We start from the raw sequence: 25,656 nt of genomic DNA, 5'->3' as shown, positions 1-25,656 counted from the left end.
AGCAGGAGAAGCTGATGGAGCTTCAGGGTGGACCTGAAGGATGGTGGCCAAAGGGAAGCACACGCAGATGTTACAAATGATTCCTTCTTTCCTCTGCGGACTCGGCCCCTTCGCTGTTCATACCAACCTGGCACAAGCTGCAGAGTTTTGGGTGGGGTGAGGAGAACCCCTGGCAGAAGCCCCATTTCAGCTGCTCGTAATGCAGAGTTACACCACCCGCAGGAACGCTGCATCTGGCAGCTCCAGGCGCCGCGCCACGGGCTAAAGCAGCTGCCCGAAGCAACGCAATAACCTTTTTCCTGCTAAATACACCAATTTTGGGGACACCAACAGCGACATGTCATTGCCTGGTCACCTCCTCACATGGTTCACAGGAGTCCCGCGACCACCACGTACTTACTAAAGTAATAATTACTAATTTAACAACCCAAGGGAGAACCACTCCCTGAGAAGAATAAAATCACCAAGAGTTGTGTTATGACCTTGGGCTGCTATCACTTATCTATAGAACATACAGATCCGGTGAACACCACGCAAGCTCCGACCATGAGAGTTATCTGTCCTTAAAACCACACAACAAACTTACAGCACTGGAAGAAGCTCTAATGCCACTAAATCCTCCTTTTTCTTCACTGATCCTTTTAACAGATTACAAAATTCCTGTGAAGAAAAAGCATCACGCCACAAACATCCCATTTTCCCCCCAGTTAACACTGAGGAATCCTCAACATGGCAACGTTTTTAAACCACTCCAGCGATTTGCGGTGCTGTTCGGAATTCTATAAGGCACGACACGCTTATTTTTCTGCTTCTCGAGCTGTTTTGTAGGGGTCACACTCACTATTTGTTTATCTACCTTGTAACGCTGTGGAAGATCCAAACATGACGCGGCACTGGAAAAAGATGCAAACACCAAGAATCTAATATTACGAAATGTAGAAAAAAACCCCAAACTTTCTGTATACGCGATAACGAGTAAATAATGGAAACATTCAGTTGGAACAACAATATCCTGGTTTTCCTCACAGGAGCTACTAATTCTGTGTGTCAAAACCATGAACTGAGCACAGTGCCAGCAGACACAGAATCATTGCTCAAGGCCTGGCTGAGTCGCCCCATCAACACTTCGGAACAAAGGCGGCAGTCAAGTTGTTTATTAATGACAATGGAAACAAAATAAAAGTGATAAAGCAAACATTCTTTAAATATAAAGTTTCTAGTCATCTGGTGTTCTGTCAGGCTCCTGGTTTTGCTTTACTTTTTTTATTCAGGCGTAGTTACAAAAATCCAGGGAGGATTTAGGGAAACATGATGCTTAAATTTGTCACCTATGGCAAAGTCTGAACAGCAAACATCATATAAAGAAAAGAAAAATCAAATCAAAACGTATTTACAAATTCATACTTTGTAGCCATTGAGAAATTTCTTGGTGACCGAGTGGCAGATGATGCCTGTACACGACATTCCAATCGTAGTCACAGCATAAAATTAAGCTGAAAGATAGATTGTCAAAAAATAAGGCCAGTTTCACTCCAAATTTACACACTTGATGACCAGAATTTTCTGGCACGTCTACGTTAATAAAAAAGGGCATAAGAGCACCTGATCTCACTCCAGTGGGATACACAAACCAAACTGCAAGTTTCATTCTCTGCGGGAGTTATCAAGAGTAGAAACTCATGAGAAAGGACACAGCATCCACCTTTTTTGCCTTCTTGTCTATTGCTAATTTTAAATGCTTGTATAAAAACAAACCCCCACACCATTTTTGCATTATGATCATAAATAGGCAATAGTTTAAAAATGTAAGATATGATTACCTGGGCCTAACAAGCTTTTTTTTTTGCACTTCAGAAAAAAAGTGAACAAAGTCCAAACACCTTTTTCTCTTCCTCTCCCTCCCACCTACCCAAACCCTCACTCCCCTTCCAAACCAGAACAAAGAGAGAAATTATACTCTGATGAATATTAGAACTGGCACCAACATTCATGCTAGTTGCCCTGATGTGCAACAGGAGGTTCATTTACAACAGTCAGAAATATTCTTATGCACTAGCCCCAAAGAGTTCAGCTGCTGGCAACAGTTTGTTTTGTTTTGGAAGAAAATCCAGTCAGGTGTGACGTGGGCAGCGCCCAGGGGGTGCAGGAATGTCCAGCACTCGACGTCGATCTTCGTATTCATCAGTGTCTGTGGAATCTTCGTCTTCGTCCACTGCATATTCATTTTGATTTGTTTCCTAATAAAAAACACGTCCACATTTAATTAAAATCTTCAATTGCGGCTTGTTATAAGAAAGCACTAACGCTTAGCTAGAAAAATCTGGTCTGTATTATCGCGTCAAGGAGCTGAAGCAGACATTGTCCTCCACGTCCTAAAATCAGCTCCTTACAATTACAAAGTTTAATTTGCAATAGGGATCATTTTGCCCAACTACTTGACCTTAAACCCAGCAATTAGCCCTTAACCTTCATTATTTCCTGTGTACACCTATGTAAAGCTGCAATTCACTATCTTAACTGTACCCACTTTTGTGGTGGCTTATGTTGTCTTTTAATAAAAGCAGTTTGAAAGGTCATTGCAACCTTTAAAATCAGAGATAGAGCAAAAGAGAAAAGCGAATTATTTTTACAGTTGACTTCACGGAGGGAGGTTACAACTCCCATCAACGTGAGCAGGGGTTAAGAGATGCTGTTTTCTATTTGAAGCGTGACATCTGCTGGCACTCACTGTTAGAGCTGCTCAAATCCCCTGAAATACATGAGCAAGTAGCCCCAAGGAAAGACTCAGAGCTTGCCCAAAAGCTTCCAAGTTCCGTCTGAATTAGCCCCTAAATAAGGGCTATGCTAGTGATAAAATAAATGAAGCGTTCTCGGAACGCGCTAAAGCAAACAGAGAAATTACGCAGTTCACCTGCGATCTCCAACCTAAAGCTACGTTGTAATGAATGGTAAGCTAAATATCTGATTTGTGAAGTCATTAAGTGACCTTATGGAATGCACGTTTAGCGAGGATTAACTAACGAACATCGGATAGACCCCTGTAATTTTTAAATTGTCATTGACTGAAACTCCTCTTGTTGAATAAAGTAAATAAGCTATTATGGCTAAAAAAGATGACAATGTGGTCATATCAAGACTAAATATTTAAAAGAGCTATGAAATCCAAACAGCTAATGCAATGCCATGTTTCTAGGTACAAATTAGGAAGCTCCTTAAAGCAAAGCTCAACACTGTAGTAGTCTGTATAATCAGAAATATGTCCTAAATAGACAGACATACACACACATATTTCTGTTCTGAAAGACAGAGCCATTTTCAGAAGAGAATCGAAACTGAAAAATGAGGTGACATTGAAGTTTAAACACAGATACACTGTCCTATTAACATTAATCCAAGGGTTCTTGGAAAACAGGTCAGAGAATAAAAACCAACAAGGATAAACACAACTGCATGTCCGCTTACCATTCGTGCTGTGGACACCTTGAATGTTGGACACACCATATGAAATCTGGGAATGGTGACGTTAAAGAATTTGTCCTTGTAGTAGAGGCAATGAAAGGTGTAATAACCCTCCATGTATCCAGACGTTGTGGAAAATGTAGTACAGCTGCTATATTCATAGACTCTCCCTGGACTGATAATTGGAAACTCCCCTGTTGGTAAAATATCACAATCACAATAGTAAGGACTTAAGCAGAACTACAATTTTATATTCCAGTAGACGTATAAATGGTTCTCAGCAATTATTGATGTTTAAAAACCATCTGATGAGTAGTTAACTAATCAGGATGTTCAGACATCCCTTACAAAACTATTTTAAAGACAAAAATCAATGGATACATATCTCTTTCTTTCGAGCAACAAAATAATTTTGATACAAACCGTACAGCTACTACCCTCTGAACAGCTAATAACATAACTTTCATAACACGTACATTAAATAGAAAACCACCCTCTATTGGGTGTGTAAAAGCAATCTTTGACTTACCAACTACTCCAGGGCCCTGAACTTCGTCTACATCACCTTTGGCATTTGTTATTCTCCAGTATCGACTGTCCAGCTGACAGGCCTTCTCAGGAAGAGCATCTTTGGACATTTCAATTCTAGAGGACAAACAGCGTACTTAACGGTTAGGTAACTACTTTCATACATTTTAAGAAATACTCCAGTACCCTGGAGATCTCTCTTAGAGCAGCCTGGGCAACAAATCCCACTAAGGTCAAGGGAACCAAATCAGCTGTCAGGACCCATCTCCGTGCCTCTGCTTCACTATCTATTGGTATTTACCCCTTTCTAAATCACGAGAGTTACTCTTAACTTCTTTCCCCCACCCATCACTGTACCAATTACCAACCTGACCAGTACTTTGCATACCTGACCAGGTCATGATTTAGTATTTTTTTTATTTAAAAGCTGGAGGTGTTATGCCCATCCTATTCTTTTTAGCACATTTATGAATGCTGTGCATAAATTTGCAACAACCAATGCTTCAAACATCACACAGGTCTATCCTGTGTTATAAGAGTCAATTCAGTTGTTATCCTTACCTGATTCTGTAAGTGAAGAAATAATGTGGTGGATGTACCGAACTGAGTTCAGGCAGAAAAGATGTGGACACAGAAACAGTGATATCTCCTGTGGTAGCAACACATTCTTTATCATGCACATACCTACAGAAAGGAAAACATTCATTCTGCAAATAGCTCTCTGTATTCAATACAGAAAACTACACATGTAAAGTGATTAGTTAATGACTAATAAGAGCATTGTGGCCCTAGGTTAAAGTAATTATTGAATTGGAGGTTAGGTAAAGGATGTGTTGTCTTTCTGATGTATATTTCCTCATCACTTAAACTCATACAGCTACAGATCTCTTTGTACCTCCACTGATGTCTGTACTAAGCTGGGTGTATAACTGGATCTGAAGTCAATGAAGACACACTTGTTTAATACAGATATGTCACTACGCTATTTAAAAAAACAAAACAAAAAAATGCTAGCAACTCCAACAGCAAATTAGTTTACAGACCAGGAACTGGGTTCTGCAGCATCTCAGTTTGACGGAATTTAGGTTCTTGCTTATATTTAGAAGAAAAGTGCATGAAGATTCAAACAGCAGAAAACTTCTGTTTATTTACAAATTCAACAGTGTTGGAAACACTGTAACAATTGATTTCTAGTAACTCAGGACAGTCCTGCAGCTGCAGCACACTCATGGCAATCAGAATAAATATTGTGCTGTTAGCTAAGCTTCAGATCAGTTATAATGCAAAATTCTGGTCCTGTTAACATCAAGTTACAAATCTTCTGGCAAAACAAACAAACCCAAATATGTTTCTTTAAGCATTCTGTTTTACAGCTTTATCTGCAGTAAGTTTCATGTCCTTTTTCCTCTCTCCACAATCAGCTTTTTAATCAGATACTCCTTGGGAAGAGGTCAGCATTCTAAAAGCAGCATCGAAACCTTGGAGTGAGGTTATAAATCCCTGTCAGTATACCTGAAAATCTGGTCTCTGATGATGGGGTAATCACCAGTTACAACTTTGTTTACATAGGATGTAAACCATTCCAAGTAAGATGTACCTAGATGCCAAAGAAAAATGGATTTGTAAGAACAGGCACGTTTATCACTGAGCACATTACAATAAACACTTCAAGAACACAGTTTAAAGCTTTGCATATTTTTATAACAAACCCTCAGGCTTACTGAGATGAGTCAGTCAATATTCCAGTCCATTCCACCAACAAAGATAATTTGGAGAAACCAACTGAGAACTAAGGGTTAAGGGTTCAGGCTCCAGAAATGACACAGCAAACAAAGAACCTCTTAACTAAGTATTTCACATTATAACCATAGCGATGCTCTCTCATCAGCTGGTGTCCTGCTCATGACTCTTCCATTACAACTGGGAAAGTGGACAAGTATAGTGGCCTATTCTGCTTGTACAGCTATTTCCAACTATTCTACCGAGAGGAGGCATGCAAGCCCGCCCGTGGATTCATGGACTTGGTTTTGATATGCAGGCTCCCACATAAATAGAGTTTTTAAGAAAGGTGCTAGGAAGTTGCAGAATTTCCCTCTCTTTAACAACAGGGATAAGCCACAGACACACTCTGCACTTCTACAAACCCAGACCTGCAAAGAACCCGAGACTTTCATACACGTACACATATTGTCTGAGAACAGCTTCCATACACCTACAGCCACTAATTAGGAACAGCTTGATTTCTAAATACAGTCAAGCTGCCACATTTAACTCTCAAAGAAGAGAGTTTCCTACAAGACATACTGGCTCTCTGTTAAAGAATTTTGCAGCCATAAATCTTTCAAGCACTGCAATATAGAGTTCAACAGAAATGTACAGAGTCCTGCAATTATTTGTCAGTATTACTGATACTAAGAAATCATTATCCTCACCTTCACTGCCATGTTATCAAGTACTACCATTCCTGTCAGATTAAGTGTACTTACCACTTCTGCCTTTGAGCAAGAGCTGTGTGGACTGTCCTCTGATCTGTTGGGAGTCTGAGGAACTCCAAGTTTATTATCCTGCTTTCTACCACTAATCCACAAAATGCAAACCTTGTATAAAGTAACTCCGAATGCAGAAAGTGGACTGATTCACCCAGCCACATTCAACACGACGAGATAAATGCTGTATATGACATTTCTCCTCCACGCTGCGCTAAGCCAAGATTAACCCTTTCAGCCAAGCAGAATATATTTAAATATGATGTCGCATCACCTCAGCATTGACTTAATTCCATAAAAGCAGCAACCTTGAGCAGCAAAACCACCAAGGTGGCTTTAACGTACTATATCATCCACAGGTGGAGAGAAGCAAGTAACCAAACTCTGGAGCTTTTGCTGTATCCTTCCTATGATGGTTCTAAAGCACACAATAGATTCTGCAATAAGACCTTTGTAAAATAGATGACAGGTTGACTACTTCACACCGAAATCAGTTCATACAATCAATTAGTACATAGAAACATGTCATAAAATTAGCGTGGCTAAGAGTCTGAGCACCGCCAACCCCAAGCAGCAATGGTATAGCATTGCCTAACATGGTTTCTCACTGTAATATGAATACATATTTCCTAAGAAATGTGCAAGGCTAAATTTTAATATTAATTTTGGAATTAATTTAGACGTAGCCACAATTACCAGATGCCAGTGGATTAACAAAAAGAAATCATCTGAACACCATTCCAGTCAAGGTACATGTCAGACAGATGATCACAACAGATCACCACAGAGCCAAACAACAATTACGCAGTTCTTCCCTTCCCTCCTTTATCCTTTGAACAAAGCAATCACGCAAATCAAAAGTCCAGAAAGGCTTTCTGCGGGTATGTTTACAGTTAATTAGATTTCATTAAGGGACACAAAACATTTTCAACTTTTAACACAGCTGCAAAAACTACTGGTGGGGGAAAAAAGAAAAATCTTTCTGTCCACTTGGGTGTTGTATTTAATAACTACTTACATCACCCCCGTGATGGCTGAGTTAAAGGCTTTGCTCATCTTGTTGGACAGGTTAGTACACAGAATGATTTGTATACAAGACATACAGAAGAACAAGCTTTAATAGAGAAAACCTGCATGTCATTTCAAGTTAGCAGTGATGTTTTAAAGTAGGTTAGAGTCTCACAAGCAGCACAGAAAATCTAGAGTGCTTGCTTTGTTCAAGTCATACTGACACGCGTTTTCTGAATGGTGCAATTAAAACATTTTGCGGAATATTTTATCTGAAGCGTTACCTGTGATGAACATATCAATAGCAGATGGATTGCGAGCCATTTGGTCCTAAAAGGGAAGGAAGGTTTTGGATTATTAGAAGGAGAGCATTGGACATGTAAAGTTAAAATTCAGCACCTGAAATATAGCATAGGGAATGTTTTCCCTAAATTCACTAAACCTAAAATCTGGCTGCTTAACACATCATTATACTCCCAATTCAAATATATAAACCACACACACCTGTCCTCATCAGTGCTCACGTGATCATTGAATATGTAGCTTGGACATTCCACTAAGGCTCATGCCTATAAAAATCAGATTTAACGGATCATTCAATAAACAAGGCCCCCCAAAATATTGCCTTAGAACAGCTGAGGGTGGAAGAGACCTCTGGAGATGGTCAGTCCAATCCCTCTGCTTGAGGCAAGCTTAGATAGAGCAGGTTGCCCAGATGAACCAAAATATAAGCGTGTAAGTAATCTTCCAAGTTCCCAAGCATTATCCAGAAGGTTTCGATACTCAGCATAATACCAATGGGCATCTTAACATCCTTCGAGTGATCCATTATCAAGACATTCCCTAGAAACTTCATTGCTGCATGCTTTGAAAACAAACATCCTGAAACTCCACAGCAGGACGAAGATCTCCATCTTTTTTTGCAAGAAATGTCTTTTACTTGCCCAACATTTTTTTGGGGGTGGGGAGGTTGTGAGGGCATGGGCAAGGAGAGCAAGACGGCTAAAATCTTGTTAGGTGTAATAGCCTTAAGCTTCACTAGCAACTATATGCTTATCTTAAAATACTACAGCTATACGAATTGTGAAAAATACTTATGTTCTGCAAAGGAGCTGTTCAAGAGCAATTTGTTCACTGGAGAGTAAGTTTCGCTTACAAACCAGAGTGTATCATTTATTGTACTACGTTTATATTTAACATATCTGAAAGAGAAGATATATACAGATGCTGATCTTTCATAAGGGAGAAGCTTTTCTTCCTTATGGAAACAGGGACAAGAGTATATACCTGCCATAGTTTGAACAAATTAAATTGATAAGTTCCAAGAAGGATGAATGTTGTCCACTATCATGGACCTACTATCACAAATTACAACTTCATGTAAATTCCTTTCACTCACTAACCATTCCACTTGTGGACTCTGATAACAACCAGATGGCAACGCAGGGGCAAGTAAGAAACTGATACGATCTCTTAGTATCCACTTTCTGCTATGTAAAATATTTCAGGTACCTGATAACATGCAAAGGGACACCATCAATCATCAAAAAAGCACAAAGAGTACAAACATATATTCCTTACTGGACACTGATAGAAGATCTCGTATTTATTTCGCCCCTCCACGCTCTCCAGGGCCATGTACTGGCTGAGGCCGGTGTGGATGCAGAAGGTCAGAGGAAGGCATTGCTTCAGCCCCAGCCGCTGCTGGAACCCGCCAGCCGCTGTGTCGATGTCCAACAAGTCTTCAGAGCGGTAGTGGTTCGACAGCGCCATGCTTCCCATCAACCTTCACAGGCAACGACCGAAAACAGGAAAGATGAACAGAAGGTACCACTCCCAAAACAAAAAAAGCTTTAAGTCTTTTCTAAGATGCATATTAGACCTAGATGAAGTTCAGGTCTAACATCCAGGTGCTGAATAGGTTGTTAGTTCACGACATCAACCTTCAGAAAGGGAGGCTTGATGGCGCTAAGATAAACACTTCCTTCTATGTTCTGTGCATCCCAAAGCACCATTTAAATCATGTTGGTGATTCCCATCACGTCTGCAGCTACTTCAAAGAAGCCGTTCACAGCTGACAGAGCTTCCAGTGCTCTGTATCTCAAGTTTTGTACAAGTTCATTTCACCATTACCAAAGCATTTATGATATTTCAGTTAGCAGATTGGTGTTCTATAGTGACAGTCATTGATCAGTACTACAGTGCGCAAGGTGCTTTGTGCTTTGGAGAGAAGATTAAGGAGTAAACAAGGAAAACAACCATTGAGTCAGAGAGATTATAATCTCAGTATAAAAACAAAAGCAGACAGACACAAGCAAACAGACATACAAGGAAGGAATGAGACAATATTCATCAGCCTGATATGGCAAGACCATCAACTGTCTATTTTTTCCTCCAGCTTTTTGTAAGCATCACAGTAAAAGGTAGGATTTTTTATTTGTTTGCTTTTAACAATAAGGAGGTGATGTTAAAGACAGTAAAAAGAACCTCTCTATACCTAAGAAATAATATATACATTTGGAAAAACGTCTAAGCACTCTGAAATATGTAAGAGAGTAGGAATGGAGGGGAGCATCAGAAGCTGAAGTTAGCATTGATACAAACGCTGGGCTGGATGAGAGCTGGGGTGAAAATATAAACCCCCAGCAAGTCACACTCAATGTACTAAAGTGGCAGATGATGGAAGAATGATAAAAAGGGGTAACACGATCAAAGTAATCAACCACGGGGGCACACACACTGCAGCAGTGTGCTCAGCAATACGGAGCATGCAAAGCTGTAACACACACCTCCAAACTCATCCTCCTTTCTCATTTGCCTTTCACTGATGTTTGCAGACGCAAACTCTTGCAGAGTCTGAGCTTTTACTGCTGTTGGGAAAGCAGTGACTCAGGCACAAGCTGCCACATGTCAGCATGATAGAAGCTGCTCCTGTCCTGGCCAACAGGTTCCATCCCTCCTTTTCCTTACGCAGTCTTGCCCAGAACAGTTTAAAAAGCGACGCTAGCACCCAACTACAGAAACCTGAAGCACCTAACGATGACAACTAGCCCCAAATCTCCTCCATTCCTGACCTAACATTCCTACAACTCTCTGCACAGACCTCCCCTACCATAAAACTGTTCCCCCTGCCCCTTCTGCACAGGCAACACCGGAATCCAAGGAGGTTGCACCTTCCTTACCAGGGAAAGTTTTGGTAGAGCAACACGAACACATTGTCTCCTACAGACACTGCAATGATTTGTCCTGGTTTTCCACCTTTTGCCGATGTCTGTGGCAATTCATCAAGTACTGACCTGCAATTTTTTTCTGCAGCTGGAAGATATGAAACTATGCTTGGTCATTTGGCTTCTAACCTTGATGTGAAAGGAGTTTTTAATTGCTGAAAATGCATAAAATTGTAAAATCTGCTACTGCGAAAACTTAACTTGCAGAACTGACGTCTTGATTCTACTTAAAATGACTACCTGGTTGGAAAGTTATTCCCTAATAATTAGAATAATTAATAACTTGGTGCACAGCTTTCGCTCCTTACCCAGGAACAACGAGCTTCTGTCCATTATGAATACGAAACGAACAGCGATAGTCGTCAGGGAGTTTGCAACCTATTTGTGCTTCCACGGCATCAAGATCTTCTTCTCGCACACTCTCTGCGTACAAAACAGAAACAAGAGTATTGAGTGGCAGTTTTAGAGGGGAAATCAAGAAACCGTCAAATTTAATGCTGCTTCACTACTCTGCCCCCAAGTGCTCAGTTTGCTGTTCCTGCCAAAGGTGAATATTAGAACTTGTGTTAAGTTCTCTCCTTTAAAATTTTATTTCACATCATTTCATCAGAGCTGCATGGCTAGGAGGAAGATAAAAACTAGCGATACTCTAGACACAACAGCACATTTTCAACCGCCAAAGAGAATTTTAAGTAGCCCCAGCAACCTTAACATTATGGGTTTTTTAATGTTATCACAAAAGGAACATATATTTCAAAGCATTTTGCCATTTACCATTCAGAGAAGGTGAACTAACAGACATACAAAAGCAAGATAAATTGAGTCCAACATTGGGACACAGCTACTAGCACCATCTCGAGAATCTTCCATGGATTATATTCAGGCTAGTGGCCAGAATCTCTAAAAATCAAGTATTTCAAAAGCCAAGCATGGAATTTTTAAGTGCCTTGACCAAACAGACATGGACTCAAGTCAATATTTGGTGACTTTATTGTATGGTAGGTGGCACAGAATGAACACTCTAAATTCGAAGGGAAGCTGATTGCATTAACTGATTACCTAATACAGCACCAATCTCAATCCAACAAAATCTCAACAGGCTTGACTTAAGCAGAAAGTATTTATAAAGTGCAATGAACCTTTTCCCCACAAAATTGTCCTTAGCTCAATCCCGGTCAAAACTTTTAGGCAACAGAGATTTTACTCTTTCATCATTCTAAGGGTTGGTTCATTCTGTTTCCAGTCCAATCAGTAACATAGAAATGTTGGCTGCAGCCACCATCCACCTTTAAACCTTTTACATATTCATTATCAGTTTCATTTATATGGCATAATTTAACAATTCATTGAAACAAGATCCTGTACAAATGGTATTAAAAAGGTGTAAGTTATGGAAGAGCTCCTGCTAAAACCTGTCACCACTATACAAGTGTGGAAATTGGTAATTTTACACTTATTTTTGTCTTTCTGTAGACCAAGAGAAGCTCCATTGCACTGAGTTCCTTGGGAGGATTTTGAAAGTAAAACCGTGATAAAATCTGTTCATTTCAACACCACCACAGATCCTTTCCATTTTATTAACCAAATATTTGACTGACAATTCAGTGGCTCTGCATACCTATGAGTAACAAAACAACAACAAAAAATGTAAAGAAAACACTATTGAGTTCTGACCGTGTTCTGTTACTCACAAATCATTAGCCAAACTTAAGGATCCAGCACTCTCCAGCAAGCCAAGAAATGAAATGTGAGATTTCCATGAGAAAGAGACATTGTCTACAGATTCCTCTTGATGCCATAGATCACGTTAAACCAACATCTTGGTCTAACAGTTTCACACAGAAGCCTGAAGTACAATTGAAAATGCAAAAGCTATTTTGTCCCTATACCAGAAAAGCCCAAAGTTGCTCTATGTCTTTCCAAGTAAGATCTATGAACGACAACTCTAGAAATATTAAAACGCAAACTTAATTTGAAAACAGAATCTTTGGCAGAGGGTGGCGAGGGGAGAAGCAAAAATTCTTGTTCAGCCACTGATTTACATTCATGAGAGGAACACAGTAAGACCTACGGAACAGAAAAATACCCCAAACTTGAAGTAATGGGATTATTAAACTAAAAAATACTAATAAACAAACAAAAAATCATTCATGGCAACCAAAGACAAAAGCAGTAACAGCGTATTTATTTCCTGATTGTCCAGAGATAAAGAAGATAGACTGGTCGCTAAAAAAATAATAATCATCTTGGTTTCTTTTTTGAAAATAAATCTTTAGAGAACCTTCATGTCACTAGTAACTGGACAAGGACTACACACATGGTCTGATTTACTTATTTATGTGGGGAAGGGCAAGTTCATCTACTGGACTTTCAGAACTCTGGTAAATGAGGCACACATGTGGGATGAAAGCAGGATGAAACTTAATGACAGACAACGTCACATCAGGCATGCTACTAGAAAAATCAGGTATTACAGCGCACCTTTCAGAGAGCCGATCATCCGAGGACACCGCTGGCCCAAGTATTTCTCCAGGTCATCCCAGGCTTTTTTCAACGTAGCATAATATCGGATGTATCTTCCCAAGTCAGAGTAGGTACTGATGAAGACGGCTTTCCAGCTCTGATTTCGCTTACGTTTTTCCTCTCTACGTGGAAAGTAAGACAATAAGTCCAAATATCAGACTTAAAAGGTTGACTTCTAAACCCAAGAAGTTAATTTTGGTTGTAGGCAGAAACAGTATGAGCAATATTAAGCCAGGAACAGTTCGAGCCATGTGAAGCTATACAAACTCAATTAATTCCAGCATCTATTAAACAACAACTTGGAAATTAATTAAGAAACATTTGGGGTATGTAGCATCAGGGGAAAATTTAGAAATAGAGTTCCTTTAAACAGCGTGCTATTATTAAATATTGGAACTGGTGAATAGCTAATTCAGATCACATTTCACATATATACAAAGAAGGCCAGAAGCCCTCATAATTACAGCACTGCGGATATTACTTTCTTCTGTACAATATTTGGTGTCTAATAAGGTCAAACTGCAGCTTGTCCTCCAGCCTAGGAATTAACAGGGCACTTCTTCCCTAGCCATCCATAAAACTTTCTAACACTTGTACAGTCAAGAAGCTTTTTTAGGCAATTAACCTTTCATTGGTTTGAGATTGGTGAATACCAATTCCATCTCCGAGTTACCAGAAGTCATATGGACACAGACAGCACAATAACATAGGCCTTATTTTCATTTTCACACTTACTCTGAAATAAGCCAGTATTTCTTGCAGTGTCTTTTCCACAACGGATCATGGCTTGATAGTTGATTTAATCTTCGACTCAAACAGCAGCAGCTATAAATATCAAATAATTAAATTTTATTGCAAAAGAGTAGCAAAATCAACAGGGATAAATACTGACCAGTATATTACACATTGCATTCTCATGAAATAAACGCAGACTTTGAAACTGAGTTAGCTGTCCTTTTTGTGCTTACAGTGGTTCAAAGCCTTCATTACAGCCGTATAAGTCATGAACTACTTTTCTACACGCTTGGAGAACTGTCAGCAATTGAGTAATTCTGTAAAGCAGGTCACCCTGTAGACACGCTCCATTGTAAACACTGTGAATTATTCCGACTCCGCTCCACCAGCAGTAAACATTCCAGCAGCACAAGCTGCTTATTAGGATTTAAATCGCTTTCTTATCTGGATTGTCATTCTCTCCCCTAACTTTTCCACTGTTGCCACACTGCTGAAAACTCAAACAGTAAGCTACAGAAACTATACAGTTTTGAGTCCTACAAAGTTACTTTCTACTTTAAGTTGTTTAAATAACAAACTTCATGAGCAGAAACAAAAACACGGGAAAAATACAAAGGACCTGGAAATAAGTACTGCATGCTCATCCTAATTAAGACCATATATTAGCTCTTGCCATTGCGTTACAGGTAATGTCGCTGCTTCGGGTAGTTCAAAGAATCACATCCTGCACTATGCAGCATTATTGCAAATACAGTATTAAAAAAACCTGTGGGATATGGGTCTAGAACAGTCCTCAGAAATCATTCAAGTTGATCCTTGCTTGATGCAAGGCGATAGCAAAAGGTAATATTCCTGATGCCTGCTAACTTGCTCTTTAAAAGCAGCGATGGAGGTGCCACCAAACAGTCTGTTCCCGTATTTACTTTTACAGTTATAAAGCCTTCCCGGAATGTACAACTGGTATCAACACCAAGACATTTCAGTGTACTTATATGAATAAGAATGTGGGGCAAAGCACCAGCAACATGTAGAGCAGTAATACAGGGAATGAGTGTGTCACTAAATTCATAGGATTTAACAGAAATCATTGCCTCATTCAATCTAACCTGAACACCAGGCAAGAAACACGTTTTTTCTTCTGTGTTTGAGCTGAATTATCAGTTATGTTTTAAACTAATTCCTCAAAAGATACCACCAATTTAGATGTGGCAACATCACTTCCTCTGGTAGCTTGTTCTAACAGTTCATGTGTGTTTTAATGGCTGTGATTAACATCTAAAGACCCCAGATGAGGTTACCAAACTTAAGCTTCCAGTTACTGCTTTTTGGGGTTTTTTTTCAGTGCAGTTTGGAAACTGGTACATAATTAAAACCAACAGTGGGAATGGACATAGTTACAGACTCAAATGAAGATGTCTCTCAATCTTGTCTTTATAAGTAAAATCAGCCAAAGTCTAGGGCTGGTGAAAACACACATGGTACTGAGATCACACAATTATTCATATTTACCTGTTCAATCTTCTTTTTCCCCCCACCCTGCTATCCACTACAAGCTGTTTAAACTAGAATTGTATTAGTATTTCAAAACCAGCCTCATCAGAGCGAAGGGATTCCCCTGTATGTCCTGCCATTATCCTTCACCTTCACAACAACACAAACACATTCACTTCTAACCCTGACATTTGGCCGTGTAAGAACTTTGTACATGACGTGAGGATTTCTTATTATATTTTCTTGGGGGATCTGGTGAGAAAAAGTCAAAGCCCTTGCAGAAATCTATTATATCGGTGTTTATCAATCACGTCTGTAATTTCTGGTAGGACAGAAGTCACGGGGGCATCACAGGAATGTGTGACTTTAAACACGATCAAGATGCAATTAAAGGCATTCTCATTAATTACATAAATACTTGGCCACCTGTCTGCTTTTCCATTATCTAAGGTCCAACACCAAGCTAACCCAGTTGTGGAATACTAGGGAAATTCTGATGTTTGTGATGGTCAGAGTATATATGTGTCACTAAAACAAATGGAGGCAAGCTAGAGGTTTCCTCAGTTAACTCTGTGATTACTACAAACAGCCAGTTATGCAAAACCACCATTACTGACCTTATTCACAAGAAACCTACATGGTATTTAATTGTCTTTGCACAGCAAAATCCAGCTGATTGGGTTAAACACATAACAAAAATAGGTCGTGCCTTTACTACACCACTACTAAATCATCCATGCTGGACTTGTTACAATTGTTATCATTCTTGCTTATGCTTAATCTCTTTTTTTGATGTTATCATAACAGAATTCTCCCTCATGTCTTCAGCTTTCTTGACTAATATTTATGGGGGAAAAAAAATAGGTATTCGTATATTTTATTCATACATATTCTTCTCTCTTTGATTAAATACTGTGATTTCAATCACTGCCAGCGCTCGCACTTGCTTGGCACAGCTTTACCTAAAACCACACTTGCGTCTTCAGCGTGTGACTCAGAACTCTTCAGCCACCTGGCAAAGCGTCCAAAAGGAGCTCGCAACTTCCACTCGTGGCTTTTTTTTCACCTGAAAAGTCCTATTTCATTTGGTTTAGTTTTCCTCAAACACCAGTTTGGTCAAATAACTGGAAATATTTAGTGGTGACGAGACCGCCCTTTGTTTGGCCATCAACATGCAAGAGTTTCAGAGAATTACTGAATTTGCAAATTCAGCTATCGGTGTGCCTATAAGTTGTAATTTAGTTACAAAGAAAAACAACATATAATGGGGGAGAGAAGATGTCCTTCACATGGCAGCTCCTCCACAAGAACCAAACCCTTATAGAATCATGGAATAGTTTGGGTTGAAGGGACATTGAAAGGTCCCCCCAGTGCCCCCCCTGCCATGAGCAGGGACATCTTCACCAGCTCAGGTTGCTCAGAGCCCCGTCCAGCCTGGCCTGGGATGTCTCCAGGGATGGTTCATCCACCACCTCCCTGGCCAACCTGGGCCAGACTCTCACCACTTCCAGGGCCAACAATTTCTTCCTCTTGTCCACCCTTAATCTCCCCTCCTTTAGTTTAAAACCATTTTCCAACACAGTGGCGAGTGTTTTGGGCGGGCTCTGACCGCGGGGCCTGTGACAGACCCCCCAGCCGGTACCAGACCCCCCACCCGGCTCCCCTGTCCCCGTTCGCTGGCACAGCGACCCCCGCACCTTAAAGTTGCGCCAGCCCGGCCGCAACCCCACCCGGGCTCCGCCGAGGCCGCGCTGGGCCCCTCCCTCCCCAAACACCGCGGATCGGGCGGGGACCCCGTTCCCGCACCTCATGAGATCCCGGTAGTCGAGGAAGCTGAGGATGAGCAGCAGCGGGTCGGTGGGCAGCAGCTCCAGGCTGAGCGCTGACGGCTCCATGTCCAGGGGCGCCGCCATCTTGCCAGGCTCCGTTTACAGCCGCCGGGGCGGGGGGGGGGGCGGGAGCTGCCGGCAGCGCCCGCTGCCGGCAGCGCCCCCTGCCGGCCCGCCTGGGGGCGGTGACCGCTCACCCCGGTGTCGCTCCGCGGCGCAGGGGACAGAGAATCACAAAATAGTTTAAATTTAAAGACACCCTCAGGATCATCGAGTCCAACCACAACCTAAATCTAGCACCAACCATCCCTGGAGGCAGTTTGAAAGACGAGGAGATGAGGTTCTTGTCGCGGTTCAGACGGACAAACGACACAGACCGAGTTTTTAAGTACAAACACCAGTCCCTATTTATTGCCAGAAACGCTTTTTTATATAGTTCTTACCAGCTCAAGTGTCTTTTTGCTGTTGCTTACAGGCTGCAATACTAACATATCATTGGCTAATTTTGCTATCATCAATGTTATTCTTTTAGTCCCTTCTTTCTCACGGGTACATCTTAATATCTCTGGATACGCCTTTACTCCCTTCTTTCCCATGCATACACCTTAGTATCTTCAAGGCCAATCTCTGTTCCCATACCCTCCGCCAGGGAATCCACGGACCCACCGTAGTCCCCTCCAGGTTCTTGGGGACATGGGTTAGTGCCAGCGTTGGGTTAATGGAGAAAATTGGATGGGTACGTTTCCAGTTAGCACAGATGTTAGTAAAACATGCTGCACCCCACTGTTGGCCAAATTATTCACTACCCCTCAGTGCTGTGGGTATGAATTGTCCGGCTGCCTCTCCATGCACACAAGTCTGAGGGTGGGAATCATTTAAATGAGAAAACAGAGGTGGCTGCAGCACAACCGGCGTCTTTCCACTCCATTAATACATCTCCTCTTTACAGCGGTCCTATCAAACCCTTCTATTTGTTGGAGTATTCATAAATTCTGACCCATTTTAAGAATATATGGCCTTTACACCCCTTTATAACCTTGTCCATGAGGGTTGAAATTATCCTGGTGCATCCCAGCTCTACTCCTTTGACTTCTCCACATCCTACCAGAGCAAGGAGACAGAATCACAGAGTCATTTTGGGTGGAAAAGCCCCTCGAGATCACCAAGTCCAACCATTAACCCACCCCTGGCACTGCCCCATGTCCCCAACAACCTCATCTCTCCATCTTTCAAACCCCTCCAGGGATGCTGAGGGTGCTGACTACTTCCAACATCATACGCTTGCAATTTGTTCACCAAAGAAATAAGAGTTAATATTAGAATAGCACTGATGAGACAAATACAAACCTGCTTATATGATCACCCTCTATAGGCAGATTCTAATGGACAATTAAATCCACTATAGGACTGAAATTAGAAAGGTAATGGTACATAGAGATGGGAAAATAGAATTACTGAGATGAATATCATTGAAACAAAAAAATATGTTACATCTTAAGGGTATATGCAAATACATTTTTTTAAAAGTTTCTTCCACATTTTATTGAAAATAAATATGTTTTCAGACAAAGCATGTTTTCATTTCATTTTAATTCGTTTCTGAAAAACAGAACACTGTTCCTAGAGCTGATTTCCTGTAAGACCTTCAAGGAGGATTCGGAGTCCTGGCTTTGCAATAGGAATGTGGATTGTTTTTGCAAACCTGAGGTCTTGCCCCACTAAGCCGCCAAAAATCCACCTCCTGTCCTCCCCAGCTCTGTGTCAAGATGCTCTGTGACTTCAGGCTTATCCTTTTTTATCAGCAAATCTTTTTGTCTCAGCTTCTGAACTCCGAGATGGGTCTAAAATATTTACGTATGTTTGCAGAGTTTGGATTCCCACTTAGAGAGTGATTTTAATAGCCTGGGCTTTTTCCTTCAGTTGAAAGATTCTATGTTGACACAAAATGGCATAAGCAAGTTTTATTCTTTCTTAGCTCAGGGTTGGTTTTACGTTCGTATCACTCCCTTTCGCATAAATCAAATATAAGATACAGCTAGAAATGGAAACATTGACCTGTGAAAGCATAAAAAATATAGGTTAGTTACTTTACAGAGTGTGAATAACATAGAAAGGCGTGATTCTTGAGTCCAAGAACTAAGACCTTAAATGAAGCAGATAATGTAGAAGAGAAACTCAGTGCAGGGGATAATCAGTAGGTGCCTTCATCACAGGCCAGCAACACCAAATCCTGCATTCTGGTTTTATACATACACATATACATACATACATACATACATCATGTGTGCTGGATTAATACTGACAGAGAACAGCCCTGACAAAGTTCGCAGGAGAACAAGGTTGTTGATTTCAAACTTCACTCGGTCAGAAAAGGCAGCAATAAAGCCTCAGGAATATTTCTCTTTATTTTCGCTGTGTGTGATGCAGTGGCATCGTTCATGGCCAATGGGATGTGCAAAAGACCTTGCTGAAGCCAAGGGTTGGGGGAATATTTCAGGGTCTCTTGGAAAGTGCTGGGACCCTGGTTGTTTTGCGTGGGAACTCAGGTCCTTCCTTACCTGAGGAACACGGAGAATAATTAGAATAATTAGAATAATTACAATAATTAGGCACCCCTAGAAAAAATCCTGCTGCTCGAGTCTTTCCTGACCTAAAAAACCCACCTGTCTGAACCAGATAGCAGCTCACTTCTCAGCTCCATGCACTTATTATTAGGTTATTAGCTGAGATTGTTAATGAAGCGGCCAGTGAGCCATGGCCACAGCGTTGGGTTTTTTGGCCACCTGTGCAGTAGAACAAGGCTGAGCCCCGTGTCCGTTCATCACAGGATGGCAACAATAAGTGACTGACGTGTTGAGCTGGATTTGAAGAGGCAGCACAAAGATGAAAGCCTCCAGAAGCCCTTTGCGATTCCCTTAGTCATCCATTCCCACCAAAAGCTTCTCTTTTGAAGTTTTAGGAGGCCTGGTGCAACCTTTGCTCGTCCTTTTGGTCAGAGCTCTTATCTGTCTAGTGCAGACCCAGCCTCTTTTTTGCTTGTGCTACTCAAACCCAGTTATTACGGGATAAACAAACTGTATTTGCTGATGCACGTTCTCAGTTTCCTTATCAGCCGAACAACACGCTCCTCCTGCATGTTGGGTCAAACTCGCTGCTGGTCCAGCTCCAAGAATTCCAGGGTGACAGCACCACAGCTCATTTGGCACTTGCTTTTACTTACCAACTGCAAAAACATAATACAACAACAACAAACATAACCATGTTGTGATGGAGCCTTGTCTTACGAGCCAACCGAGAGTTTCCCGGCATTGCAAAGCATCCTTAGGTTGATGATTGCAGGTCTCAGATCTTTTTAATGAGATATCAACACGATGTCTAAGCACTTCTCTGGGTAGCGGTCAAGATGCTTTGGGATGTTGTCAGACTGAAGGCTACTATGTGTTTTATTGTAGAAAATTTTCAGTTTTATTGTGATTGTCTCTTTGAAATAAATGTAAATGACTAAATCATCTGTTTCTCAAAACCAGTTCATAGCTCCTGTGGAAAATGTTGGTAAAGTTATCTGATATGAGATGCAAGACGCATATCTGAGAAGAAAACAAAACCCCTAATCCCAGCCCAGAATCAGGGATTTTAAAAAGTCAGAAGGCTGGAGACTGAAGCCAGGGCTCAGCTGCCACAGCTACAAAGCTACTCCCTGTACTAACGAGCATCCAAATCTACTGCTATAGAAAGGGGAAACACATCTTGTCACTAACATCTTATGTTGTGGAAGCTACACACAGAGCACAGGAGACATTATACAGTATTTTAATAATAATTTCTTGGGTTATGGCTTTAAAATCTTATTCCTCTCTCAACACTGCAGAGCAAAAGCTGCTTTTCCCTGCCCTGGTCACAGCATCCATCCCTCCTTACTCCCCATTCCAGCACCTCCATCGAAACCAAATGTCTTGCAGTTGGTTGCAGGCTTTGCTGTGTTACACCAATGTATAAATGGGATGAGAATATGCCAGGGAGAGAGTAGAAATGATGGAGAAGCATTTGGCAAAAAGCATATTCCACTTTTGCATTTAAACAAAAAGAAAAATCTTTCCCCTGAAAATCTTAAACGGGTTTTTCAGGCATGGTCTGTTCTTCATAAAAAAACCCCACCAAAAAAACCCCATAAAACAACAACAATGACAAAACAACAACAACAAAACCCACAAAAATATCCAAAACAAAACAACCAACCAACACAACGAACGAAAACCTAATTTAACAAGAGCTTTTTGTTCATCCCTTTCTTGTTGGCGAAGAGCACAGACAAGGGGGCTCAAGGGTGTTTCAAGCATAGAGGATTGCGGCAGAGAGTGAAATGATGGTGCTCTCTCTGTATTTGAAGAATAAGCCACAGATGTCATCAAATGCTCTTATTTTAGCTGAAGATCATGAGTTTTTGCCACCCATGCCCAAGTGTCCCCACAGCCTGTTAACTCCTCATTCCTCAAACACAGATGGGGTTTATAAACCAGCTTGTCTGTCATACAGGGAGGGGTGTATGTCACTGTCAGGCATAATTCATAGCAAGTATCCAAATAAAACGCCATTTGAGACCGTTGTCTGACGTTCAGAGCGTATTTGAGACCCCGTGGGACAGGTCAGGCCACGCTGTACCCACAGCTGCTTCCTCAGCGCTTCCCAAACACTCCCGGGTTGAATGGTCACACTCAAGCCAAGAGATCAAACTTCTGCTCTCGTAAAAGTTTGGCCGAGTTACGCTGTGATTTTCAAGCAGGTCACGTTCACCTTGTGCCTCATTATCCCCACCTATGGAGCGGGGTCTGGAGCTTCAAAAATAAAGGACTACTAGCACTGCATCGATGCATTAGTGCTTGCAAGGCACTTGAAAAACGTTAAACGGAACACAGAATACTCCTGCAAAATGTGTTTGTTAATTAACCATCAGAGATCTGCTGGTTTATTAGGAACCTTTCGGAGATGCGCCTTCTCGTTAGCCTGGTACGAAACAACCCCCAGCAGGAGGGAACAAGTTGCTTCAAACAAGGTTCGGCTTTCTGCCACTTTAATCTTCATCTCATTGAAAGGCTTCTGAATCTTAATTTAGTTATAATTCCTTAATCGCTTGCTGGTATCGTATCTCAATCTCTCTGTTCTGTGTCTCTTTATAGCTTCTTTTTTGTTGTGGGACACAGGAATAGATCATTTTTTCCAGCGTCCATTAAAATTCCCTTTGCCTGCAGTGCAGTATGCTCCATAAAAGAGATGAACCTGCTGCAAGTGAAATAAGCTGATGCTGCACTGTCTTTTTAGAGCAACAACAATCTTTATAGATTATTTTTCCAGGTGCCACGAATCTCCTTCAAAGTCACAAGTGACCGTTATCAATTAATATACTTAATAGTCACATTTTCAATCCACATTCAGGCCGTGCAGTCAATGCTCACCCTGGCAGATGCTTGAAAGCTTTGCTTTTCAGAGATAAAATGTTACCTTGGATGCGATGGGGGCAGCAAGGGGGGGCGATTCGGGAGCAGAAAGACGTGTTAAAGTGCAGCACCTGAGGCCTTCTTGTTTTCTGAATTTACAGTCTCAGGCTGGCAGTCGTATAAATGAGTGATGCTCTCTGATGTTCCCTTCCAAGCAGGCTGCGAAATTGGCAGGGAGTCTTCGCTTTTGTGCTGATGTGTCCAGAATTCAAATAATTTGATTCTTGGGTATAATGACAATTGGAGGCGCAGTATTACCTTGAGAAAAAGAGATGGGAGAGACAGCTTCTGTATCCTGTATTGAATTAACAACCGATTCCCATTTACTCTCTCCGCTGAAAACTCTATTATGCGGGGTTCTTATTGCCCTTATTCAAGGGCATGGAATTAAAAAAGTGATATCGATGGTAATGCGCTCATCTTCCTACCATGACATTGAATAATGGGGACAAAGAAGGGAAATCTTGAAGGATGATATACCTTTTAAAATACTGCTGATATTGAAAACATATAAAGGATGGTGCATTTGAATATTGGCTGATGAAGTCGTATTCAGATTACTGTGCTTTTTGCCTATGCCTTTAAATCATCTTTGCTTTTATTTTTGATGTTGTTATTGAAACGCTTTATTTTCTTGCTATTTTAGGAGACAGTCCTTACTGTAAGGAACACACTTGAGGTGAGGATGGAAGTGAAGTGTTGGTTATGCTCATTCCAAGAGAAATCTGTTCTCTCTTCACCTGGATCCCAATGTGGGAATCTGACAGGGATCTGTCAGGGGAAAGTCCACCAACAGATTGCTGTAATTATACACATCGAATAACTGCTACTCACATGAAGGTTCTTCTTCTGGCACAAATTGTCATTTTCCAGTTCAGCTTAAGCCCTCTCTGAAGTTACATAGACCAGATAAAACTGGCGGTCTTATAGCAAAAATATCCACCATGAGCCCTGCAGCATCCTCTACAAAAATATTCATGCAGGTTTTAAAATGTATTTTCCCATGCAAATGATACCTTACACAAAATAACGAGTGTATTTCCTTCAAGAAGTTTTACATGGCATTTTACAGAATAAGTGATATTATCTCCATTTTACAGGCAGGCAACTGAGAAGCAGAATATTTACCTACGTTGCCAAAAATCATACAGGAAATACTTTCTGAGGTGAGAACAAAACACGGATCTTGCTCTTATTAGTTCAAAACTGCAGGGCCTCCCTGAACTATTGACACTCTTACCTAATCTCAACCCAGAGGTTAATGAGGCCCCTTACACCAGGTTTTCAGCCAAATGTCCTTGTGGGGTGGGATCATGGAAATGGGCTCTGTAGTGGGCCCGAGCACAGTTAAAAATTACACTGCAAAGGATTTAGTGAACACGTGTCCAAACTCTTACCTGAGATGACCTGAGTAGATTCTGACCGCATCGATGCTGTCATGATGCTGATGTAACTCTGTGACTGCAACTATTTAAGAGTCAATCACACCTTCCGGATGTATGAGCTCAGGATGCGGCTCTAAACATCTTCATAGCAATCCTGAAAAGCCAAAATCGTGGCTGACTTTGCCAAAGGGAGGCTCGTTTTATCTCCCCTTGCCCCTCACACCCTCAGGGCCATCAGCAGATGGTGACCTGTGATCTAAAACACATGGTCTTTGTTCAGAGACCCTTCAGCTGGCGGCACCGTGAGATGGAGCAGAATTACGGTCTCCCCAGCATATGACACTCCTTTTGATACCTGTTTGTCCCCATCATTAGCGGGTGACTACAGAAAAATCAACTTTATCGCTGGTTGCCATCATTTGCAGAATTTTCCTGCTATGAACTAGCGGATGTTCACAAAGCCGTAAGCATTCATGTGCCCTGCTCACGCAATAGTGCTATCGACGTATATTTTTTTGGGGAAAGGAGAAGGGGTGAAAGAAGAGGGGCTCTGAGAGGGACATTGCATGACATAGCAGGACGTGATGACCTGGAGAGCTGGAAAGGCACCTGCCGTGAAGATGTTGGTGCTCCTCACTGGTGATGCTCACTAGTGCGTATGTGCTCCAACCTGAAGAACGACTGTGCACCTCCACCCTGTGTTGGCATCCTGGTTACAGCCACCAAGCTGCGTAAAATAATTGGGAAAATGACAATGTGCTTCCCTTGGGTACAGAGTTTTCTTGCCTGTGCTGGCAGGGACGCATTTTAGGCTAAGAATTAGAATTATAACCAGCTGCCTATGGCCTCCAGAGGTCAGTGTATCACTTGAGAAGAGCTAAATCACAGAGCCCTCAGACTATGTTTTTCAAGCTTGATCTTGTTATCTATAGTTTCCAGTATCACTGATAATAAGACTGAAAGGTTTTGTCCCCCATGCGAGTTGTTACGGCAAAGCAAGGAGAGAAAAAAATGGTCTCGGGATATCCATTGTAAAATGCAAAATGTTGTTATTGATCCGTGCTGCCACTTGATGAGAGATCCCTTAGGTGGTGAGTTTATGGGATTTAATCAGATAAATAGATATCCAAATGTGTAGGTGCTGTTCCTTACCTGTTAATCCTGATGGAGTGAATGGACATGTCTGTCTTCTGAGTGCACTGCCAGACTTCTTCACCTGTGTTATAAGCTTTATTTTTTCAGTACATTCGAACACAATGTGCAGTTTTAGTGACACTCTCAAAAAGGATAACACAGAACCAGAAAACATACAGAGATGAGAAATAGATTATCAGAGGCATGAAATAGCTTTAATGCAGGGAGGAACTTAGACTATTCATCTCAGGAAAAATAAGTTTAAGGGAATATGATATCGGTCTTTAAAGTCAAGAAGAGTGAGAAAAAAAAGGTGATAAGAAATGACCATTATCTCCCACAATATGGTTGTCAAGCAA

At 41.2% G+C, this 25,656-nt stretch overlaps 1 protein-coding gene across 1 annotated transcript; it reads right to left on the bottom strand.

Annotated features, from left to right (window-relative positions):
* Positions 1-1,139: 1,139 nt before the first annotated feature.
* FBXO3 (F-box protein 3) lies at positions 1,140-17,396 on the bottom strand. Its single transcript, XM_065839690.1, has 11 exons — positions 17,264-17,396; positions 13,967-14,056; positions 13,190-13,353; positions 11,017-11,131; positions 9,063-9,267; positions 7,766-7,811; positions 5,500-5,584; positions 4,549-4,671; positions 3,989-4,104; positions 3,463-3,653; positions 1,140-2,237 (listed from the first exon to the last, which is right to left on the bottom strand). The coding sequence occupies exons 1-11, from the start codon at positions 17,368-17,370 to the stop codon at positions 2,112-2,114; spliced, it is 1,368 nt and encodes a 455-aa protein (XP_065695762.1). The 5' UTR covers positions 17,371-17,396; the 3' UTR covers positions 1,140-2,111.
* Between the last annotated feature and the right edge of the window lie 8,260 nt (positions 17,397-25,656).

The sequence above is a fragment of the Patagioenas fasciata genome, chromosome 5, assembly GCF_037038585.1.
Source record: "Patagioenas fasciata isolate bPatFas1 chromosome 5, bPatFas1.hap1, whole genome shotgun sequence".
NCBI lineage: Eukaryota > Metazoa > Chordata > Aves > Columbiformes > Columbidae > Patagioenas > Patagioenas fasciata.
This window is presented reverse-complemented; position numbering and strand designations above follow the sequence as displayed.

Bases quoted from the DNA above. Each gene is read 5' to 3' on its own strand.
- FBXO3 (XM_065839690.1), bottom strand. From the start codon at position 17,370: ATGGCGGCGCCCCTGGACATGGAGCCGTCAGCGCTCAGCCTGGAGCTG. The intron at 14,057-17,263 runs GTGCGGGAACGG...TGATATTTATAG, and splicing joins GACTACCGGGATCTCATGAG to CTGCTGCTGTTTGAGTCGAA. The intron at 5,585-7,765 runs GTAACGCTTCAG...TTTGGCATCTAG, and splicing joins TATTGATATGTTCATCACAG to GTACATCTTACTTGGAATGG.